General features: G+C 41.0%; 1 protein-coding gene across 2 annotated transcripts in view; it reads left to right on the forward strand.

The window, feature by feature from the left end:
- Positions 1-5,279, forward strand: part of ABCC2 (ATP binding cassette subfamily C member 2) — a 69,910-nt gene extending 64,631 nt beyond the window's left edge. For both annotated transcript variants that reach the window (XM_032609146.1, XM_032609147.1), the window contains exons 30-32: positions 677-843; positions 3,274-3,468; positions 4,747-5,279. In XM_032609146.1, the coding sequence (XP_032465037.1) occupies positions 677-843; positions 3,274-3,468; positions 4,747-4,876 (492 nt within the window). In that variant the 3' untranslated portion in view covers positions 4,877-5,279. The remainder of the gene's footprint in view (positions 1-676; positions 844-3,273; positions 3,469-4,746) is intronic.
- The last annotated feature ends 16,491 nt before the right edge of the window (positions 5,280-21,770 follow it).

The raw sequence follows: 21,770 nt of genomic DNA on the forward strand, positions 1-21,770 counted from the left end.
ATCCATAAATGAACTTCAGAATGAAAAACAACAACAAAACCAAGGACTCCTCTTAATGCTGTGTTTAGCTCCCCGTGTTTAGCTCAAAGCCTGCAGCGGGGAAATCTTGGAGAAGCTGGACCACTAACTAACCAGCTTTCCATCTCAGACCAGTTCTGCTCACTTTCTTGGCCACAAGGAATTACTGGTTCCTTTTCTTTTATAAAAGAAAATTTAAATATATATATGTGTATATGTATATATATATATATATATATATATAAAAGCCAGATGTTTGTTTTATTAAAATTTTTAAAAATTTTATTTTTGGCTGCATTGCTGCACAGGGGCTTTCTCTAATTGTGGTGAGCGGGGGCTACTCTTCATTGCGGTGTGTGGGCTTCTCATTGCGGTGGCTTCTCTTGTTGTGGAGCACGGGCTCTAGGTGCGTGGGCTGCAGTAGTTGGTGGCTCGCGGTCTCAGTAGTTGTGGCTCGCGGGGTCTAGAGCGCAGGCTCAGTAGTTGTGCCACACGGGCTTAGTTGCTCCGCAGCATGTGGGATCTTCCCGGACCAGGGCTCGAACCCATGTCTCCTGCATTGGCAGGCGGATTCTTAACCACTGCACCACCAGGGAAGTCCCTACTTGTTCCTTTTCTAACATTAGCCCCACTAACTCCCTCGTCCCTTGACTTGCAGGATCCCATCCTGTTCTCTGGGAGCCTGAGGATGAATCTAGACCCTTTCAACAACTACTCAGACGAGGAGATCTGGAAGGCCTTGGAGCTTGCTCACCTCAAGTCTTTCGTGGACGGCCTGCAAGCTGGGTTGTCCTACGAAGTGACAGAAGGCGGTGACAACCTGAGGTAATGTTTCATAACCCACTTCCCCCACAGGCTGTGGAGGAGGCGAGGAGACCACTACTTTTGTTACTCATGCATGGTGGTGCCTGGCATCAAAGAATTTTCACTCTCCAGGTCTAATTCCTAATGCGTAAAACGAACCTGTTGTGAAGATTAAAATAGACGTGAATGTGCTTGGAAACTCTTGAAAACCTTTGTCAGTAAACATACCCTCACAGGACATTACAAACATGAGCTTGCAGATCCCACCGTTGTGCGGGGTTTTCAGCTGCACTCTGCACTCAGGCTGAAAACAATCCCTATGCCTGGTCCAGCCCCAGAGAGTCTGATGTAATTGGTACGTGGCATTACTGGAGATGGGAGTTCTAAAGGATCCCCAGGGGTTGTTACAGGCACCTCAGTTTGAGAAGCCCTGATCTAAGGAGCACGTGGATGATGGAGATGTGCTGTCCGCAGGGTCCTTGGAACACCATAGACCAGCACAAAGACTCTTTTGGCTTCACAGTTCTTGTTATCTTTTCAAAGTGTTTCCTCATATGTTGACACTTCACATTTTCTGTCAGTTAACAAGTTGGCCTGGCATTTTCCCTACAACCACCTCTTTTCTCCCTCCACACGCTGATGGTCAGCTCTCAGTCAAAAGCTGGTGGCTCAGGGGCCGGCCTTGCTGCAGCCCTGGTGCCTTCAGAGTGGTGGGCAGGGCATGCACCATTAGCAGCTGGAGCTCAGAAGGGAAGGCTCAGTAGCTCAATTAATGGACCCGCTGCTCTGGCTTCACCTGGGAGCTTGTTATAAATGCAGAACCTCAGGCTCTATCCTACTGCTCAGAATCCGCCCTTTAGCAAGAGTCCCAGGTAATCTGTGTGCACATTACAGCATGAGATGCACGGCCTAGAAGGTTGAGTCTTAAGTAGGCTGCACGCTAGAATCACTCAGGAAACTTAAAGTCCCAGTGCCCAGGCTGTACCCCAGACCGGTTGACTCAGGGTCCCAGGTGATTTCAGTGTGTAGCCCCAGGGAAACTTGTGAGCCTTGGTAGAGAACACCAGCATGTTTGTTTTCCCTCAGCGACAGATCTAGGAACTAGCAGGACTGAAGTAGGTCTTCAGGCCTATTAAAAAGGCCATTCAAACATTCAGTCAACATATATTGAGCACCTACTGGAAATACAGAGGAAAATGCCACAGACACATCCATGCCCTCCTAGCACTTACAGTGTGATGGAGAAGACACACTTCGTGTGAGTAAATTCTGTGCAGTAAATGCTGCAGGTGTGCAGGGCCATGTGGGCAGGATGTGATAGGGGCCTGAGAACAGAATCACACCATCCTCTGTGAATGCTGGGAGAAACTTACCTGGCATTACCAGCGCCTTGATTTCAGACCTGGTGGGCTGATGAAACCTAAAATTCTCTGATCAGAGACTGGAGATCAGTCAGCTTCGGGAGAGTCAGCAGCTGAAAGCCAAATTGATGCCTTAACAACAGCCTGTTACTATGAAGTCCAACTGAACGAGGTGGGAGTTGGGAAGCGTTAAGTAAATAGTTTTTCAGTGTCTCTGTTCTGACGTTACAGAGAAAAACTGCAAGTTCATCTTGGGTGACTTCTCATCTCCTGCATAAATTTTCTTACAGAGAATTACAGAACTTTAGCCACCCCCTGTTTAATACGTTCCCTAATGGCTACAGCAGGAAAGAGCAATTCCAAATTCACAAATATTTCCTCCACATCATTTCCCAAATGTTCTTTATGTAAATAAGAAGTCCAGCCTTCATTACTGGCTTTTAGCAATTTAAAGTGATTTGCATTTTACAGGCATATTCGAATTCCACAAACGTTGCATCTCCCACCAAGACATCATGTTCATTAGATAGCAACGGTTTCTAATCAAGGGAGAAGGCCCTGAACAAATAATTAGCCTTGAGACTAGAATTACACATTAAAATAACAAATGAATTTGCTAGGGCCACTAAGAAATGCCACTGGGGCATTCTCATGCGGTTTCACCCTATACTAATGGTGTCAGGTCAAATACTGCTGAAGTCGGGTACTGAGATATCACTGTAGCTAAATGCAAAGCACTATTCCAGGGTTAGTGTTTTCCAAACTTGTTAAACATGAAAATCTCCTGAGGTGTATTCAAAATACAGGTTCCTAGGCTCCTCCCCATTCTGACTTGAGAGCAGGGCCCAGAAATAGGAATTTTTAAATTAAGTACCTGCGGTGGGTCTTCCAATTAATTGAGAAAGTTTGGCAAACACTGCCCTTGGTAACAATAAACAGCTAGTGGAAGAGGCTAAGGCATTCTAGGGGAATTTGGAAGTGTGGATTTTGAAAGTCTGATCTGGAACATGAAATCTGCCCCTCCAAGCCCCAACCCAGGTTATTCCTTGGTCCTTAGGGGCTAATGCTTTGTTTCTTCCACTGGCTGCAGCATAGGGCAAAGGCAGCTACTGTGCCTGGCCAGGGCTCTGCTTCAGAAATCCAAGATTCTGATCATGGACGAGGCCACTGCTGCGGTGGATCTAGAGACAGATCGCCTCATCCAGACAACCATCCAAACTGAGTTCTCCCACTGCACGACCATCACCATTGCCCACAGGCTACACACCATCATGGACAGTGACAAGTGAGTCGGGGGACAGAGCTTGATAGCCACGGCTTAACCCGTTGTCAGTCTCTTTACAGGTTTAACTACCATCATTTTATTGATGACAATATGGAGGCTGAGAGATTGCAAGTAATTTGCCCAAAATTATACATCAAGCTAATGAAGGCCAACAGGGTTAAGGGAACTGTCTTGAAGGTAAAATGGGAAACTGTGTAACTATTAACTGAGTATGGCGGGTGGAGGAGGCCCAAGCCAGGAGTGATATATATTGCTCCATAGACCTTCCCAACTAAGCTGGGTCTCAGCTGCTCTGCCTGTAAACAGAAGCTTTCTGTTCCTTCTAACTGACAATCTGACAATTCAAAATGGGGGGGGGGGGGTGTCAGTAATCTTAAAACTGAAGAGAATAGGCTCCCTTTTTTGACCAAGGGGAAGGCTCCCTTTTTAAATCAACGTATCCTTAAACAATGTGTATCCTTAAAAAAAAGAAAAAAACGTAAATAGTATAAGAATATATGCAGTATAAGTCTATTTTGTTCAGTATTCCACATGGAATCCATGTTGATGCAGATAGCCGCAGTTCAGTCATTCTCGCTGCCTTGTAGCCTGGTATGAATAAACATACTGTTATCATATTGGTCACCTGGACCCGCGCTGGTGTCCTAGCCTAGAGACCCCTCATCTTGGCCAGGGAGCTTCTTTTTCCGCTCAGATTCGCACAGCCAATAACAAAACCGATGCTAAGACTTTCCAGCACAAGCTTTATTCAATGGCCAAAGAATGGAGAAGTGGGAATTAGTTCACAAATCAACTTTCTCAACCCGATTTGGGCGGAGACACCATTTATACAGGAGGGTTGAGGGGAAAAGGGAGGGAATTGGAAAGAGTAGGAGGAATATTTATGACTAATCTGAGAAGAGGGGTGTGGTTTGAACAGGAACTGATGCAACCCTCCTTTTCAGTCCTTGTCTGGGCTTTTCCGGTTGCTGTCATGACAATCGTCCATATCACGGTGCTGGTAGGTGTGTCATCAATGAGCATAACGTGGCCCAAGGTCTACTGGAAATCAAATCTTCCACCACCTTGGGCCTAGTTTGTTCTAACCAGTTCTTGTTTTTCTCTTTGCAGCTTACTCCTGAAACTTAGATATGAGCACTTGGTTTCCATCTGAGGGAGGGGCAGGGGTATGATTCTGGGGCAACAGCCTTGGTAACAATATCGAGACTTAGTTCTGGTTATTATAAATGCCAAGGTTTGAGACACTGCTTTCTAAGACTTCTCTCTTCTTTGTTTCAGGGTAATGGTCCTAGACAATGGGAAGATTGTAGAGTATGGCAGCCCTGAAGAACTGCTGAAAAACATTGGCCCCTTTTATTTTATGGCCCAAGAAGCTGGCATTGAAAATAAGAACCGCACAGCATTCTGACAGCAAGTCTTACAGGTTAGAGAAGGACTATTAGGATCATTCCTTATTTTTTGTGAAGCGTATCATACATATAAAAGTGTGTGTAAAATGTATGTTTTAAATAAGGATTGTAAGTGAACACCCACGTCCCTGCCAGCCAAGATTTTTTTTAATGAGTATTACCAGCTACATCAGAAAACCCCTGATAATCCACTTTGATCGTACCTCCTTGCTACCCACCCCCCACAAAAAGCGCCACCATCCTAATTTTTGTGATAATTATTCCTTTGCTTTTTGTTTTAGTTTTACCACTTGCCTTAAACAACATGTACCATGTTTTTAGCTTATGTGAATGGCCTGACTCATATTGCATGTGTTCTTCTATGACTTCTTTTGTTCAATATTATACTTGAGATTCATCCACGTCGATGCGTGAGGCTGGTTCATTCTCACTGCTCTGTAGTACAGCAGTGTGTGAAAACGCCAGTTTATCCAATTTAGGTTGGTCAGCAGTGCGGTTATTTCCAGGATTTGTTGTTTTTCCCTGTTATGAACAGTACTGCTATGAACATTCTGGTACGTAAGTCCTAAGATACATGTGTAAGAGTTTCTTTAGGCATAATGTAAAGGAATGGGAGGTGTGCATATGTTTAAATGCATATAGGAGGTAACACCAAACTGTTAATGCCAATTCAAAACATTTTTGTCAATCTGATGAGTATGAATTGGTATCTCCTTGAGGTTTTTAAATGTATAGTTCCCTGGTTACCGTTGAGGTTTCCGTATGCGGTGTCTGCTGGTTCTTGTTCACAGTGCTTTATTTCCTTGGATACCTTGTGAATGTTTACCTTAAGTCTCTCAATCTCCTTAGCATTTTTTAAAAAACTGAAGTATAGTTGATTTGCAATATTGTGTTAGCATTTTACCTGTGGACATTCTTTGAGGCCTGAGTTGAATCTGAGCTCTCTTAAGAGGAATTGTAAAAGCTTCTGCCTGCCACCTGGGGGCATTACCCAGAACCAATCTGAATTAAATACTTCACTGAGGGATTTCAAACTTTACAGTTAGTGGGACTTCAGACCACAGTCCTGTGCGAGAGCCAGCTTGTGGTTTACAGAATCTCAAGGGAACTTCTTCCCCTTGATCTAGCAGCAGGTTGGAGATAGATGTGTGGCCTTGTTGACTCCTTCCACGTGGCGGGGTTTATTCTTCACTTACTTGTATACCACAGTACAGCCCTTTCGGGCTCGGGTTCGTCAGAGGGTCTCCTGTAGCTTCTCCATCTTTGGCAAGCCTTGGCGTTCTCTCTTGCCTCAGTATCCTCTGTTGTCCACAAAGGTCAAGGTCTCCAGGTTTCAGAAGTCACCCTAAGCCTTGACCCTTCTTCTCCTTCCAGGGTTTCTTGTCACATCACTTTGGGTTCAGCATATTCCTTACCTCCATTTCAGTGATGCAGTTATGAAAATTTTTTATTTATTCATCACTGTAGCTATTTGTTGAATGAGATGCTCAGAGATTTAAACTTCCTAAATGAGGGGCTTACACAGCTGCAAGGCAGGATGAGGAAGGGACTTGTTTCCTCCTATTTGCTCTATTCCCATCAGCATCACTCTAGCAATGTTGGTTTCCCTGCAGTGGCAGTTTCTCCAATACTCACAAAACCAGTGTGGTCTTGCCAGCACCAGTGGAGCAGCGCCCCCTTCTGGGAAGTCTGGGTTTCAGTTTCAGTTTTAGTGACGCCAGCCTCTTCCCTTTTGTTCCCGCGGCCCTGTGATGTTTGCTTTTGCCCTTGCTAGCTCTCTGATACTTGTTTTCCTTTGGCCCTTTCTTCAATGCCGATTTAATGATTCTTTATTATTGTTCTGTTAAAATAACCTGTGGTTTTTGTATCCTGCCTAACCGAATAGGTACAACCTTGGAGATAATCCAGTTCAAGTCCCTTATTTTTCAGATAAGCACCAGACTGAGAATGGTTATATGATATCTGGAGTCAAAACATGAGTGTTTATGGCAGAGCCAGGGCCAGAAACCAACTTCCTGATTTGATCTAATGATTTCTTCTTTTTCCTATAATGGGAGAGGGTTTTCGATCTACCTTCTCCTGTGGATGCAGATGAAGAGAGGGGAAGCGTTATCTTTTTCTCAGTAGTGATGACTCAGACATCCAGTGAAGGTGGAGGGAACCAGAAGCAGCCTGGATCCAAAACTTTGATGATGACTCCTCCCCTCCAGATCTTCTGTTGGCCCAGGACCTGGGTAACCCAATCCACACTATGGACCACTTACAACATGATCGCTCTTTCCTACTTTCCTTCTGAGGTCCTCTTCGCTGCTTATCCTTGAAGCATTAAGATGTCCCTATGCTTTTGTCCTTGACCCCCCAGTTCCTCTATATTTTCTCTGTAATAGATTTCATACACTCTTGTGGTTTCAACTTCTATACATATGATTCTCATTTCTAGCCTCTTCCTCTGCTCCAGTTTTGAGATTCATATATTCAGTTGCTTCTGGTATTATCACCTAGATATCCTTCAGGTGGCTGACATGCAAATCACCCTACTTTGACAGACCTACTTTTTTTTTTTTATAAAGCAGGTTCTTATTAGTCATCAATTTTATACACATCACTGTATAGATGTCAATCCCAATCACCCAATTCATCACACCACCACTACCACCCCGCCGCTTTCCCTGCTTGGTGTCCATACTTTCTCTACATCTGTGTCTCAGTTTTTGCCCTGCAAACCAGTTCATCTGTACCATTTTTCTAGGTTCCACATATGTGCATTAATATACGATATTTGTTTTTCTGACTTACTTCACTCTGTATGACAGGCTCTAGATCCAACCATGTCTCAACAAATGACCCAATTTCGTTCCTTTTTATGGCTGAGTAATATTCCATTGTATATATGTACCACATCTTCTTTATCCATTCATCTGTCAATGGGCATTTAGCTTGCTTCCATGACCTGGCTATTGTAAATTGTGTTGCAATGAACATTGGGGTGCATGTGTCTTTCTGAATTATGCTTTTCTCTGGGTATATACCCAGTAGTGGGATTGCTGGATCATATGGTATATCTATTTTTAGTTTTTTAAGGAACGTCCATACTGTTCTTCATAGTGGCTGCATCAATTTACATTCCCACCAACAGTGCAAGAGGGTTCCCTTTTCTCCACATTTGCTGTTTGTAGATTTTCTGATGATGCCTATTCTAACTGGTGTGAGGTGATACCTCATTGTCCTTTTTTTTTTTTTTTTTTTTTTTTTGCGGTGCATGGGTCTCTCATTGTTGTGGCCTCTCCTGTTGTGAAGCACAGGCTCTGGACGTGCAGGCTCAGCGGCCATGGCTCACAGGCCTAGCCACTCCGCAGCATGTGGGATCTTCCCAGACAGGGGCAAGAACTTGTGTCCCCTGCATTGGCAGGTGGACTCTCAACCACTGCACCACCAGGGAAGCCCCTCATTGTAGTTTTGATTTGCATTTCTCTAATAATTAGTGATGTTGAGCAGTTTTTCATGTGCTTCTTGGCCATCTGTATGTCTTCTTTGAAGAAATGTCTATTTAGGTCTTCTGCCCATTATGGATTGGGTTGTTTGTTTTTTACTATTGAGCTGCATGAGCTGTTTATATATTTTGGAGATTAATCCTTTGTCCGTTGATTTGTTTGCAAATATTTTCTCCCATTCTGAAGGTTGTCTTTTCTCTTGTTTATGGTTTCCTTTGCTGTGCAAAAACTTTTAAGTTTCATTAGGTCCCATTTGTTTATTTTTGTTTTTAATTCCATTACTGTAGGAGGTGGATCAAAAAAGCTCTTGCTGTGATTTATGTTGAAGAGTGCTCTTCCTATGTTTTCCTCTAAGAGTTTTATAGTGTCTGATCTTACATTTAGGTCTCTAATCGATTTTTTTTATTTTTGTGTATGGTGTTAGGGAGTGTTCTAATTCCATTCTTTTACATATAGCTGTCCAGTTTTCCCAGCACCACTTATTGAAGAGACCGTCTTTTCTCCATAGTATATCCTTGCCTCCTTTGTCATAGATTAGTTGACCATACGTGTGTGGGTTTATCTCTGGGCTTTCTATCTTGTTCCATTGATCAATGTTTGTTTTTGTGTCGGTACCATATTGTCTTGATTACTGTAGCTTTATACTATACTGTGAAGTCAGGGAGTCTGATTCCTCCAGCTCTGTTTTTTTCCCCTCAAGATTGCTTTGGCTATTCGGGGTCTTTTGTGTCTCCATAGAAATTTTAAGATTTTTTGCTCTAGTTCTGTAAAAACTGCCATTGGTAATTTGATAGGGATTGCACTGAATCTGTAGATTGCTTTGGATAGTATAGTCATTTGCACAATATTGATTCTTCCAATCCAAAGAAATGGTATATCTCTCCATCTGTTGGTATCATCTCTCCATCTGTTGGTATCATCTTTAATTTCTTTCATCAGTGTCTTATAGTTTTCTGAATACAGCTCTTTTGTCTCCCTAGGTAGGTTTACTCCTAAGTATTTTATTCCTTTTGTTGCAATGGTAAAAGGGAGTGTTTCCTTAATTTCTCTTTCAGATTTTTCATCATTAGTGTATAGGAATGCAAGAGCTTTCTGTGCATTAATTTTGTATCTTGCAACTTTACCAAATTCATTGATTAGCTCTAGTAGTTTTCTGGTGGCATCTTTAGGATTCTCTATAGTATCATGTCATCTGCAAACAGTGAGTTTTACTTCTTCTTTTCCAATTTGTATTCCTTTTATTTCTTTTTCTTCTCTGGTTGCCGTGGCTAGGACTTCCAAAACTATGTTGACTAATAGTGGTGAGAGTGGACATCCTTGTCTTGTTCCTGATCTTGGAGGAAATATTTCAGTTTTTCACCATTGAGAATGATGTTTGCTGTGGGTTTGTCGTATGAGGCCTTTATTATGTTGAGGTAGGTTCCCTCTATGCCCACTTTCTGGAGAGTTTTTACCACAAATGGGTGTTGAATTTTCTCAAAAGCTTTTTCTGCATCTACTGATGTGATCATATGGTTTTTCTTCTGCAATTTGTTAATATGGTGTATCACATTGATTGATTTCATATATTGAAGAATCCTTGCATCCCTGGGATAAATCCCACTTGGTCATGGTGTATGATCCTTTTAATGTGTTGTTGGATTCTGTTTGCTAGTATTTTTACATCTATATTCATCAGTGATATTGGTCTGTAATTTTCTTTTTTTAGAGTATCTTTGTCTGGTTTTGGTATCAGGGTGATGGTGGCCTCATAGAATGAGTTTCCGAGTGTTTCTTCCTCTGCAATTTTTTGGAAGAGATTGAGAAGGATGGATGTTAGCTCTTCTCTAAATGTTTGATAGAATTCACCTGTGAAGCCATCTGGTCCTGGACCTTTGTTTGTTGGAAGATTTTTAATCACAGTTTCAATTTCATTACTTGTGATTGGTCTGTTCATATTTTCTATTCCTGGTTCAGTATTGAAAGTTTATACCTTTCTAAGAATTTGTCCATTTCTTCCAGGTTGTCCATTTTATTGGCAGAGTTGCTTGTAGTAGTCTCTTAGGATGCTTTGTATTTCTGTGGTGTCTGTTGTAACTTCTCCTTTTTCATTTCTAATTTTACTGATTTGAGTCCTCTCCCTCTTTTTCTTGATGAGTCTGGCTAATGGTTTATCAATTTTATCTTCTCAAAGAACCAGCTTTTAGTTTTATTTCATTTATTTGTGCTCTGATCTTTATGATTTCTTTCCTTCTGCTAACTTTGGGTTTTGTTTGTTCTTCTTTCTCTAGTTCCTTTAGGTGTAAGGTTAGATTTTTCTTGTTTCCTGAGGTAGGCTTGTATAGCTATAAACTTCCCTCTTAGGACTTCTTTTGCTGCATTCCATAGGTTTTGGATCGTCATGTTTTCATTGTCATTTGTCTCTAGGTATTTTTTGATTGCCTCTTTGATTTCTTCAGTACTCTCTTGGTTATTTAGTAATGTATTGTTTAGCCTCCATGTGTGTGTGTTTTGTACATTTTTTTCCCTGTAATTGATTTCTAATCTCATAGCATTGTGGTCAGAAAAGATACTGATATGACTTCAATTTTCTTAAATTTACTGAGGCTTGATTTGTGACTGAAGATGTGATCTATCCTGGAGAATGTTGTGTGCGCACTTGAGAAGAAAGTGTAATCTGCTGTTTTTGGTTGGAATGTCCTATAAATATCAATTAAATCTACCTGGTCTATTGTGTCATTTAAAGCTTGTTTTCTTATTCATTTTCAGTTTCGATGATCTGTCCAGTGGTGTAAGTGAGGTGTTAAAGTTCCCCACCATTATTATGTTACTGTCGAATTCCTCTGATAGCTGTTAGCAGTTGCCTCATGTATTGAGGTGCCCCTGTGTTGGAGCACCTCCAACATAGGCTGTATCTTCTTGGATTGATCTCCTGATCATTATGTAGTGTCCTTCCTTGTCTCTTGTAACATTCTTTATTTTAAAGTCTATTTTATCTGATATGAGTATTGCTACTCCAGCTTTCTTTTGATTTCCATTTGCATGGAATATCTTTTTCCATCCCCTCACTTTCAGTCTTTGTGTCCCTAAGTCTGAAGTTGGTCTCTTGTAGACTGACTATATGTGGGTCTTGTTTTTGTATCCATTCAGCAAGCCTGTGTCTTTTGGTTGGAGCATTTAATCCATTCACGTTTAGGGTAATAATGAATATATATGTTCCTATTACCATTTTCTTAATTGTTTTAGGTTTTTTTTTTATTGGTCCTTTTCTCCTCTTGTGTTTCCCACTTAGAGAAGTTCCTTTAGCATTTGTTGTAGAGCTGGATTGGTGGTGCTGAATTCGCTTATCTTTTACTTGTCTGTAAAGCTTTTGATTTCTCCATCAAACCTGAATGAGATCCTTGCTGGGTAGAGTAATCTTGGTTGTAGGTTCTTCCCTTTCATCACTTTAAGTATCTCATGCCACTCCCTTCTGGCTTGTAGAGTTTCTGCTGAGAAATCAGCTGTTAACCTTATGGGAGTTCCCTTCTATGTTGTCATTTTTCCCTAGCTGCTTTTGCATTCTTTTTTTTTTTTTTTTTTTTTTTTTTGCGGTACGCGGGCCTCTCACTGCTGTGGCCTCTCCCGTTGCGGAGCACAGGCTCCGGACGCGCAGGCCCAGCGGCCATGGCTCACGGGCCCAGCCGCTCCGCGGCATGTGGGATCTTCCCAGACCGGGGCACGAACCCGCATCCCCCGCACCGGCAGGCGGACTCCCAACCACTGCACCACCAGGGAAGCCCTCCCTAGCTGCTTTTAATAATAATTTTTGTCTTTAAGTTTTGCCAATTTGATTACTGTGTGTTTCGGCATGTTTCTCCTTGGGTTTATCCTGTATGGGACTCACTGTGCTTCCTGGACTTGGGTGGCTATTTCCTTTCCCATATTAGTGAAATTTTCGACTATAATCTCTTCAAATGTTTTCTCTAGTCCTTTCTTTTCTCCTTTTGGGACCCGTATAATGCAAATGTTGTTGCGTTTAATGTTGTCCCAGAGGTCTCTTAGGTTGTCTTCATTTCTTTTCATTCTTTTTTCTTTATTCTGTTCTGCAGCAGTGAATTCCACCATTCTGTCTTCCAGGTCACTTATCTGTTCTTCTGCCTCAAGTTACTCTGCTATTGATTCCTTGTAGTGTATTTTTCATTTCAGTTATTGTAAACATTTCTTGCATCTTCTCGATCTTTGCGTCCATTCTTTTTCCGAGGTCCTGGATCATCTTCACTATCATTATTCTGAATTCTTTTTCTGGAAGGTTGCCTATCTCCACTTCATTTAGTTGTTTTTCTGGGGTTTTATCTTGTTCCTTCATCTGGTACATATTCTTCTGCCTTTTCATTTTGTCTTTCTGTGAATGTGGTTTCTCTTCCAGAGGCTACAGGATTGTAGTTCTTCTTGCTTCTTCTGTCTGCTCTCTGGTGGATGAGGCTATCTAAGAAGCTTATGTAAGTTTCCTGATGGGAGTGACTGGTTGCTGCAATGCTTTGAAGAAGTTTTCTTTTCTGCTAGTGTTGGAGGGTCTCCTGCTGAGGCGGGAGGTGGCTGTGTCTCACTGAGGGGACAAGGACACTAGCAGCAGAAGTTCTGGGAAGTAGTCTGTGGCGTGAGCCCTCCGTGGCTGTGGCTCACTGTGGGGACAAGGACACTAGCAGCAGAAGTTCTGGGAAGTAGTCTGTGGCGTGAGCCCTCCCAGAGTCTGCCCAGACCTGTCTATCTCTTCCTCCCCTCTAAAAAGATTTTTTGCCTGTACTTTCTAACTCAAGTGGTGGCATCATTGTCCATACAAGTCCTACAAAATGAAAACCTGTGTATCGCTCACAACTTTTCCTTTTCTTTCCAGATCTATTAGCCATCAAGCCATTCCAGTTTTACTTCTGCACCCCTACTGTTTTTGCCATAGTTCAGTTTCTCCTCACTTCTATCCTGGACTGAGGGCATAGTTATCCCTGCTTCCCGTGTTGTTTTCCTCAAATATACCCACCAATGGCTACCAGAGTGATCTGTTATGAAATACTGACCAGGTTACTCTTCTGCTTAAACCCTTCATTAAATAGCTATCTGGAATAAAGTTAAAATTCCTTAGTATGGTATAACGAAGCTCCCTAACATCCAATCCAGTCTCGTACATTTATTCCAACTCCCGTACCTCATGTTAAGCTCCAGCAACATTAAAATGCTTTTAGATTCCCCATACCCACAATTACTGTTTGACTCTAGCCTTTTCCTTATCTATCCCTTCTGTTTGGAATCCCATGACTACCTCTAACTCATTAAGACTCAGTAAGAAGTCATCTTCTCCCAAGAGCCTTCCCTGACTCCCTCTCCTCTCAACCCCCAGGCTAGCTTCAGCACTGCAGTGGATTATCAATCTTTTGGGCAGCTCTGCACATGAACCTCAGTTCTACATGGACTCCTCCAACTTAAGATTCTTTGTGGGAGACCAGGGTGCAGCACTGTGATGAGTTTCCAGTAATCAGATACACCTGTGCCAGATTTTGATTCAGCTGCTGGAGACAAGAAAGAGGGAAATGTGTTTTGGCAAAGGTGACAGTCACTGTCATTGTCCAGAAGTAGGCAGGGGTGGTGATTAGTAGCAGGATCCAGTGACGTTGTGGTGTGATACTGAGCATTGTTCCTGGCTTCAAAGACTCAAATCTGGCTTTCTTATCCTCCTAAAGAGTCGGTGAGCAACCTATTATTATTTGAAAACTTCATTTCTGCTTAAGTTTATGACTTGGGGATTACTGTGTACACTAAATAATGCTCCTCAGCACACTTAATTTGCTTTTACTGTATTTAGTTAGATAATTTTCTGTTTGCATCTCCCTCACTAAGCTCTGAGCCTCTTGAAAATAATTTACTGTTTTATATCTCCAGTGGCTAGAATATAGTAGCTACTCGTTTTTGTGTTCAAAAAATATTTATACAAAATACAGTGGAAAAATGTATGCCAAGAGTACAGCAACAGAATTGAAGATGACAAAGTAACTCCAACAGAAAGAATATACCAATCAGACCTAAATTTTTTGCCAGGAAGTATCTGTTGAAACACCCTCTGAAGAAATTTTTCCTTTTAGGTAACAGAAATGAATACATTTAATCACAAATTCACACTGATCATGACTTTACCTAAAAATTAGCATACAATATTGTACAAACACTGACATTTAAATCCCTAAACTGCTTCAACTTAGATTTAGTTAGCAAAAACCATATTCAACTATCAACATGGATTTAGTGTTCCACATAAATTAGACACTAAAACCGGTTTTTGAAAGCCTTCATATTGTTTGAAGACTAGTCAAAAGTTGTAAAAATGTATGAAAGAACTGGCTATAAGAAGCACTCCATTTTCATAGTATTCTTTTTTACTTTGTATGCAAATAATGGGTTATGCTGTAGAATTTAATTGCTACAGTGAAAGACTATTTTGGGGGAATTCACTGTGGTGCAGTGGTTAAGAATCCACCTGCCAATGCAGGGGACATGGGTTCAATCCCTGGCCCAGGGAAATCCCACGTGCTGCAGAGCAACTAAACCAGTGTGCCACAACTACTGAGCCTGCATGCCACAACTACTGAAGCCCACATGCCTAGAGCCTGTGCTCCGCAACAAGAGAAGCCACAATGGGAAGACTGTGCACCTCAATGAAGAATAGCCCACACTCGACGCAACTAGAGAAAGCCCGCGCACAGCAACAAAGACCCAACACAGCCAAAAAAAAGACTACTTTGGTTCTCACTGAAAAAAAAAAAAAAAAAAGACTAATACTGCTCTTTTGTTCAACTTTAAAAGTCTAGGCCCTCCACCATCACCCTGATACCAAAACCAGACAAGGAAGTCACAAAGAAAGAAAACGACAGGCCAATATCACTGATGAATATAGATGCAAAAATCCTCAACAAAATACTAGCAAACAGAATCCAACCGCACATTAAAAGGATTATACACCATGATCAAGTGGGGTGTATTCCAGGAATGCAAGGATTCTTCAATATACGCAAATCGATCTTAACAAATTGAAGGAGAAAAACCATATGATCATCTCAACAGACGCAGAGAAACCTTTTGACAAAATTCAACACGCATTTATGATAAAAACCCTGCAGAAAGTAGGCATAGAGGGAACTTTCCTCAACATAATAAAAGCCATATATGACAAACCCACAGGCAACATCGTCCTCAAAGGTGAAAAACAAAGCATTTCCATAAGATCAGGAATAAGACAAGGTTGCCCACTCTCACCACTCTTATTCAACATAGTTTTGGAAGTTTTAGCCACAGCAATCAGAGAAGAAAAGGAAATAAAAGGAATCCAAATCAGAAAAGAAGTAAAGCTGTCACTGATACAGATGACATGATACTATACATAGAGAATCCTAAAGATGCTACCAGAAAACTACTAGAGCTAATCACTGAATCTGGTAAAGTAGCAGGATACAAAATTAATGCACAGAAATCTCTGGCGTTCCTATACACTAATGATGAAAAATGTGAAAGTGAAATCAAGGAAACACTCCCATTTACCACTGCAACAAAAAGAATAAAATATCTAGGGATAAACCTAAGGAGACAAAAGACCTGTATGCAGAAAATTATAAGACACTGATGAAAGAAATTAAAGATGATACAAATAGATAGAGACATATACCATGTTCTTGGATTGGAAGAATCAACATTGTGCAAATGACTCTACTACCCAAAGCAATCTACAGATTCAATGCAATCCCTATCAAACTACCAATGGCATTTTTCACAGAACTAGCACAAAAAATTTCACAATTTGTATGGAAACACAAAAGACCCCAAATGGCCAAAGCAATCTTGAGAACGAAAAACGGAGCTGGAGGAATCAGGCTCCCTGACTTCAGACTCTACTACAAAGCTACAGTAATCAAGATAGTATGGTACCGACACAAAAACAGAAATATAGATCAATGGAACAGGATAGAAAGCCCAGAACTACACCCACACACATATGGTCATCTTATCTTTGATAAAGGAGGCAGGAATGTACAGTTGATAAAGTACAGCCTCTTCAATAAGTGGTGCTGGGAAAACTGGACAGGTACATGTAAAAGTATGAGATTAGATCATTCCCTAACACCATACACAAAAATAAGCTCAAAATGGATTAACGGGGCTTCCCTGGTGGCGCAGTGGTTGAGAGTCCGCCTGCCGATGCAGGGGACGCGGGTTCGTGCCCCGGTCTGGGAGGATCCCACATGCCGCGGAGCGGCTGGGCCCGTGGGCCATGGCCGCTGAGCCTGCGCGTCCGGAGCCTGTCCTCCGCAACGGGAGAGGCCACAACAGTGAGAGGCCCGCGTAACGCAAAAAAAAAAAAAAAAAAAAAAAAAAAAATGGATTAACGACCTAAATGTAAGGCCAGAAGCTATCAAACTCTTAGAGGAAAACACAGGCAGAACACTCTGTGACATAAATCACAGCAAGATCCTTTTGAGCCACCTCCTAGAGAAAGGGAAATAAAAACAAGAATAAACAAATGGGACCTAATGAAACTTCAAAGGTTTTTCACAGCAAAGGAAACCATAAACAAGAGCAAAAGACAACCCTCAGAATGGGAGAAAATATTTGCAAATGAAGCAACTGACAAAGGATTAATCTCCAAAATTTATAAGCAGCTCATGCAGCTCAATAACAAACAACCCAATCCAAAAATGGGCAGAAGACCTAAATAGACATTTCTCCAGAGAAGATATACAGATTGCCAGCAGACACATGAAAGAATGCTCAACATCATTAATCATTAGAGAAATGCAAATGAAAACTACAATGAGATATCACCTCACACCAGTCAGAATGGCCATCATCAAAAAATTTAGAAACAATAAATGCCAGAGAGGGTGTGGCAAAAAGGGAACACTCTTGCACTACTGGTGGGAATGTGAATTGATACAGCCACTATGGAGAACACTATGGAGGTTCCTTAAAAAACTACAAATAGTAGGACCCAGCAATCCCACTACTGGGCATATACCCTGAGAAAACCATAATTCAAAAAGAGTCATGTACCACAATGTTCATTGCAGCTCTATTTACAGTAGCCAGGACATGGAAGCAACCTAAGTGTCCATCATCGGATGAATGGATAAAGAAGATGTGGCACATATATACAATGGAACATTAGTCAGCCATAAAAAGAAACAAAATTGAGCTATTTGTAATGAGGTGGATAGACCTAGAGTCTGTCATACAGAGTGAAGTAAGTCAGAAAGAGAAAGACAAATACTGTGTGCTAACACATATATATGGAATTTAAGAAAAAAAAGTCACGAAGAACCTAGGGGTAAGACAGGAATAAAGACACAGACCTACTAGAGAATGGACTTGAGGATATGGGGAGGGGGAAGGGTAAGCTGTGACAAAGCGAGAGAGAGGCATGGACGTATATACACTACCAAATGTAAGGTAGACAGCTAGAGGGAAGCAGCCGCATAGCACAGGGAGATCAGCTTGGTGCTTTGTGACTGCCTGGAGGGGTGGGATAGGGAGGGTGGGAGGGAGGGAGACGCAAGAGGGAAGAGATATGGGAACATATGTATAACTGATTCACTTTGTTATAAAGCAGAAACTAACATACCATTGTAAAGCAATTATACTCTAATAAAGATGTAAAAATAAAAAGTCAAGGCCCTGGTTAACACACTGGTAATCTCTTGATTAGTCACCTTGGTCCTCATCATGATAGCCATCTGGCTATTCTGCCTCAGATAACCACTGTCACTGATTTCAGATCCACTTGTCCTGTGGATGACAGGCTCTGTCAGAGCAGCAGTCTTTGGAATGTTTATTTGCTGCTCAAGCCCATAGTCACTTGTTCTCACTGGGAAACAATCCTGTTGGTATCCATCTGTAAAGACTGTCGAGTTGAGAGGGGAGAGAGCAGAAGTAACAAGAACTACAATTCTGCAGCCTGTGGAACAAAAACCACATTCACAGAAGGACAAAATGAAAAGGCAGAGGACTATGTACCAGATGAAGGAACAAGATAAAACCCCAGAAAAACAACTAAATGAAGTGGAGATAGGCAACCTTCCAGAAAAAGAATTCAGAATAATGATAGTGAAGATGATCCAGGACCTCGGAAAAAGAATGGAGGCAAAGATTGGGAAGATGCAAGAAATGCTTTAACAAAGACCTAGAGAAATTAAAGAACAAACACCTAGAAGAATTAACAAACAAACAGAGATGAACAATACAATAACTGAAATGAAAAATACACTACAAGGAATCAATAGCAGAATAACAGAGGCAGAAGAACAGATAAGTGACCTGGAAGACAGAATGGTGGAACTCACTGCCATGGAACACAATAAAGAAAAAAGAATGAAAAGAAATGAAGACAGCCTAAGAGACCTCTGGGACAACAGTAAAGGCAACAACATTCGCATTATAGGGGCCCCAGAAGGAGTTGAGAGAGGGAAAGGACCTGAGAAAATATTTGAAGAGATTATAATTGAAAACTTTGCTAACATGGGAAAGGAAATAGCCACCCAAGTCCAGGAAGCACAGAGTCCCAGCAGGATAAACCCAAGGAGAAACAGGCCGAAACATATACTAATCAAATTGCAAAAATTAAAGACAAAGAAAAATTATTAAAAGCAACAAGGGAAAAATGACAACATACAAGGGAACTCCTGTAAGGTTAACAGCTGATTTCTCAGCAGAAACTCTACAAGCCAGAAGGGAGTGGCATGAGATACTTAAAGTGATGAAAGGGAAGAACCTACAACCAAGAGTACTCTACCTGGCAAGGATCTCATTCAGATTCAACAGAGAAATCAAAAGCTTTACAGACAAGCAAAAACTAAGAATTCAGCACCACCAAACCAGCTCTACAACAAGTGCTAAAGGAACTTCTCCAAGTGGGAAACGAGAAGAAAAGGACCTACAAAAACAAACCCATAACAATTAAGAAAATGGTAATAGGAACATACATATCGGTAATTACCTTAAATGTGAATGGATTAAATGGTCTAACCAAAAGACACAGGTTTGCTGAATGGATACAAAAACAAGACCCATATATATTCTGTCTACAAGAGACCCACTTCAGACCTAGGGACACATACAGACTGAAAATGAGGGGCTAGAAAAAGATATTCTATGCAAATGGAAATCAGAAGAAAGGTGGAGTAGCAATACTCGTATCAGACAAAATAGACTTTAAAATAATATTATAAAACATAAGGAAGGACACTACATAATGATCAGGAGATCAATCCAAGAAGATATAACAATTATAAATATATATGCACCGAACATAGGAGTACCTCAATACATAAGGCAAGTGGTAACATCTATAAAAGAGGAAATCGAGAGTAACACAGTAATAGTGGGGGACTTTAACATCTCACACCAATGGACAGGTCATCCAGACAGAAAATTAATAAGGAAACACAAGCTTTCAATGACACATTAGACCAGAAAGATTTAATTGATATTTATAGAACATTGCACCCGGAAATGGCAGAATACACTTTCTTCTCAAGTGCACATGAAACATTCTCCAGAATAGATCACATCTTGGGTCACAAATCAAGCCTCAGAAAATTTAAGAAAATTGCAATCGTATCAAGCATCTCTTCTGACCACAACACTATGAGATTGGAAATCAACTGCAGGGAAAAAACTGTAAACAAAACAAAACACATAAATGGAGGCTAAACAGTGAGCTACTAAATAACCAAGAGATAACTGAAGAAGTGAAAGAGGAAATCAAAAAATATCTACAGACAGGGCTTCCCTGGTGGCACAGTGGTTGAGAGTCCACCTGCCGATACAGGGGACACAGGTTCGTGCCCTAGTCTGGGAAGATTCCACATGCCGCAGAGCAGCTAGGCCCGTGAGCCATGGCCGCTGAGCCTGCGTGAGCCTGTGCTCCACAACGGGAGAGGCCACACAGTGAGAGGCCCGCGTACTGCAAAAAAGCAAACAAACAAAAAAAAACCTATAGACAAATGGCAACAAACCATGATGCTCCAAAACCTATGGGATGCAGCAAAAGCAGCTCTAAGAGGGAAGTTTAGAGCAATACAATCCTACCTCAAGAAACAAAAAAAATCTCAAATAAACAATCTAACCTTACACCTAAAGGAACTACAGAAACAAGAACAAACAAAACCCAAAGTTAGTAGAAGGAAAGAAAAGGATCAGAGCAGAAATAAATGAAATAGAAACAAAACAATAACAAGATCAATAAAACTAAAAGCTGGTTGTCTGAGAAGGTATAGAAAATTCATAAACCCTTAGCCAGACTCATCAAGAAGAAGAGGGAGAGGACTCAAATCAATAGAATTAGAAATGAAAAAGAAGTTACAATGACAGCACAGAAATACAAAGCATCATAAGAGACTACTACAAACAACTATGCCAATAAAATGAGCAACCTGGAAGAAAGGGACAAATTCTTAGAAAGGTATAACCTTCCAAGACAGAACCAGGAAGAAACAGAAAATATGAACAGACCAATCACAAGTAATGAAATTGAAACTGAGATTAAAAATCTTCCAACAAACAAAAGTGCAGGACCAGATGGCTTCACAGGTGAATTCTATCAAACATTTAGAGAAGAGCTAACACCCATCCTTCTCAATCTCTTCCAAAATACTGCAGAGACAGGAACACTCCCAAACTCATTCTACAAGGCCACTATCACCCTGATAGCAAAACCAGACAAAGATACTCTAAAAAAAGAAAATTACAGGCCAATATCACTGATGAATATAGATGCAAAAATCCTCAACAAAATACTAGCAAACAGAATCCAACAACACATTAAAAGGATCATATACCATGACCAAGTAGGATTTATCCCAGGGATGCAAGGATTCTTCAATATACATAAATCAATCAATGTGATAAACCATATTAACAAACTGAAGAATAAAAACCATATGATCATGTCAACAGATGCAGAAAAAGCTTTTGACAAAATTCAACACCCATTTATGATAAAAACTCTCCAGAAAGTGGGCATAGAGGGAACCTACCTCAACATAATAAAGGCCTCATATGACAAACCCACAGCAAACATCATTCTCCATGGTGAAAAATCGAAAGCATTTCCTCCAAGATCAGGAACAAGACAAGGATGTCCACACTCACCACTATTATTCAACATAGTTTTGGAAGTCCTAGCTACAGCAATCAGAGAAGACAAAGAAATAAAAGGAATACAAATTGGAAAAGAAGTAAAACTGTCACTGTTTGCAGGTGACATGGTACTATACATAGATATCCTAAAGATGACACCAGAAAACTACTAGAGCTAATCAATGAATTTGGTAAAGTTGCAGGATACAAAATTAATGCACAGAAATCTCTTGCATTTGTATACACTAATGATGAAAGATCAGAAAGAGAA

Source organism: Phocoena sinus, chromosome 16 (assembly GCF_008692025.1).
Source record: "Phocoena sinus isolate mPhoSin1 chromosome 16, mPhoSin1.pri, whole genome shotgun sequence".
Lineage (NCBI taxonomy): Eukaryota > Metazoa > Chordata > Mammalia > Artiodactyla > Phocoenidae > Phocoena > Phocoena sinus.